The sequence below is a fragment of the Kryptolebias marmoratus genome, linkage group LG23, assembly GCF_001649575.2.
Source record: "Kryptolebias marmoratus isolate JLee-2015 linkage group LG23, ASM164957v2, whole genome shotgun sequence".
NCBI classification, from domain to species: Eukaryota; Metazoa; Chordata; class Actinopteri; order Cyprinodontiformes; family Rivulidae; genus Kryptolebias; species Kryptolebias marmoratus.
Window position 1 is genome coordinate 5,335,264 of NC_051452.1, and position 2,435 is coordinate 5,337,698.

Below are 2,435 nucleotides of genomic sequence, written 5' to 3' on the forward strand. Positions count from 1 at the left end.
CTCCTCTCTCCTCCCTCCTCTCTCCTGCCTCCTGCCTCCTCTCTCCTGCCTCCTGCCTCCTCTCTCCTGCCTCCTGCCTCCTCTCTCCTGCCTCCTGCCTCCTGTCCTCAGTTTACCTCCTGAAACTGTCCAGCAGGTGGCGCTGTGGAGCTTCTTGGTTCTTGGTTTAAAAGTTTAAATTCTGGAAGGTTTTTTAAAATTCAGGTTAAATTTAAGTCTTTAATAAAAAATGGAGTAAAAAAAAAAAAAACAACAACCAGAAATAAAATCATAAACATTTTGTATTTTCTTTTTTTAAATAATTTTCTTATTTATTAATGTGATTTTTAGTGAAAGATTATTTATTCATTTTATCTCTAAAACAGAATGTTTAATTTCAAAGAGAAATAATTAAATATTTAATATTTTTATATCAGGCAGGTTTATATTTTAGGAGTACAAACAACAAATAAAGTATGTTTATTTTAATTTCTTTCAGCAACGTCCCAATGAGATTATAACAATAATTTATTAACTCAGTTTGATGTTGTACTTTGTTTCACTTTTAAATGTTTGCGTTTTATTTTGAAAAAAGTAAAATAAAAATACAAAAACTCTGACTCATAATTTATTTATTTCCTCCAATTTAATTCCGTCAACATCCAAATAAAACAACAACTTTTCTGTTTATTTTCAGATTCTTCAAACTGATTGTGAAATATAAAATATTTAAACTTGTTAAAGAAATTAAACAACAATTAGTCATTTTAAACATTTTAAAACCTCAAACAAATAAAAAAGAAAGTTAACTTCCTGTAAGTTTGTTATTTTACTTTAAACTTTAAACCTAAAAATAAAGCAGCTCAACTCTTTCCATCCTTCTGTCAACAACGAGCAGAAAACTTGTAAACAATTGTTTACTTTTAGTTTAGGACAAAATTAAATGAAAATAATTTTTTTTTACCAGAAAAAGAAGGTTTGGAACCATTTTAATGATTATAATTGTCTTTATTCACCTCTCTGTCTGTTAGCAAAACATCTGGACTCATCGACTGTACGTCCACAAGATGGCCGCCACAGCTAACCGCTCGGTTACAGACGGTCGGGGTGGTAGTAGCTGAGAGTCCTGTGGGTCGGCGGGTGACAAGCATTCCTCTCAGTATCTGTAAAACTGTCTGAGTTTGGAGACATTTTCGTGTTGACTGGTTTCAGTTAGCTGTGGTGGCCATTTTGAATCAGATTGACTCACCTTTCATGGCTCTAAAGATTTATCTGCCTCATTTCTACAAATATATTTATATTTTTATGTCCTTCAAACGTCAGATTGCCTCTTTCAGAAATAAAACGACTTAAAATCCGTTTAAGACACGTTTTTAAATTATTGGCAACATTTTAAGCGATGATCTTTTCTAAACAAACTGACCTCAGAAACGCCTCCAAACGCAGAACAAAAAGTCAGTAAATTTGTGTTTGGTTGATTGTTTTTTGTTGTAACGACGAGTCTTTGTCATAAATGTTTGACATTCAGGTTATTTAACTTTAAACGGAGCCATGTTTGTTAGCAAACAGCTTGTTGTGGTTCCTGGACGATCTGAAGGAACAAGCCCTCAGCGGCATGTGGAAGAGCCATACACAGCCACAGCAGCCTGCGTCAATAACAGAAGAAGCTGTTTGAAGTTTAAAACTCGGCTCTGCTCAGTTCTTCCTTGTGGCTCCATTTAAAGGAGAAATAAAAGGCTTTAGGATTTATTGCCAACAATCAGAGAATGGGTCAACAAACGCAAATGTCCTCTCTTTTTGTGCGACGTTTAGGATCGTTTGAATGTTTGATTGCAGTTAAAGGAGCGAAGCTTTCTGAAGGTTCTCTCGTTCCAGCTGAGTGTTTTACAGCTCGACAGGAAGCCGTTTGGATCTAAATTACTGAAAATATTTTCTGTCCTAAATAAAGTTGTGGTCGGTCGGAAGGCGAGCAGTGAACACGTCTCTAGCTGCTACGAACCGGAGATGTTAGAAATCAGACAAAATGGCGCCTCCGGCTGCTGGCTGCCTCTCAGCCTCGGTGTTGCCAGGCTTCTGCGTCTTTACAAATCGCTGCAGCTCCCCTCTTTGTCCTCCTGTCCTCAGTCGTCCTCGTGCTCGAAGAACTCGTGGCAACAGACGGTAACCATGGAGACGAATCTCATGAACTCCTGGAAGTTGCACTCGGAGTCTCCGTCGGCATCCAGGCTGTCCATCAGGCTGTCCAGGGTGGACTGGTCCTTCACATGCTGCAGACAGACGACAACCAGCTGAAACAGACGTTAAAGTGTCTCACTGTGTCCCAGCGTGTCCCAGTGTGTGTCAGCATGTCTCACTGTGTCCCAGTCTATCCCAGTGAGTCTTAGTGTGTCCCAGTGAGGCCCAGTGTGTGTCACCGTGTGTCTCACTGTGTCCCAGTGTGTCCCAGCGTGTGTGTC

At 39.0% G+C, this 2,435-nt stretch overlaps 1 protein-coding gene across 1 annotated transcript in view; it reads right to left on the bottom strand.

Moving 5' to 3' along the window:
* Positions 1-593: 593 nt before the first annotated feature.
* s100b (S100 calcium binding protein, beta (neural)) overlaps positions 594-2,435 on the bottom strand; it is a 6,114-nt gene continuing 4,272 nt past the window's right edge. Inside the window, exon 3 of the mRNA XM_017442186.3 lies at positions 594-2,246. Coding sequence (XP_017297675.1) covers positions 2,100-2,246 — 147 coding nt within the window. The 3' untranslated portion in view covers positions 594-2,099. The remainder of the gene's footprint in view (positions 2,247-2,435) is intronic.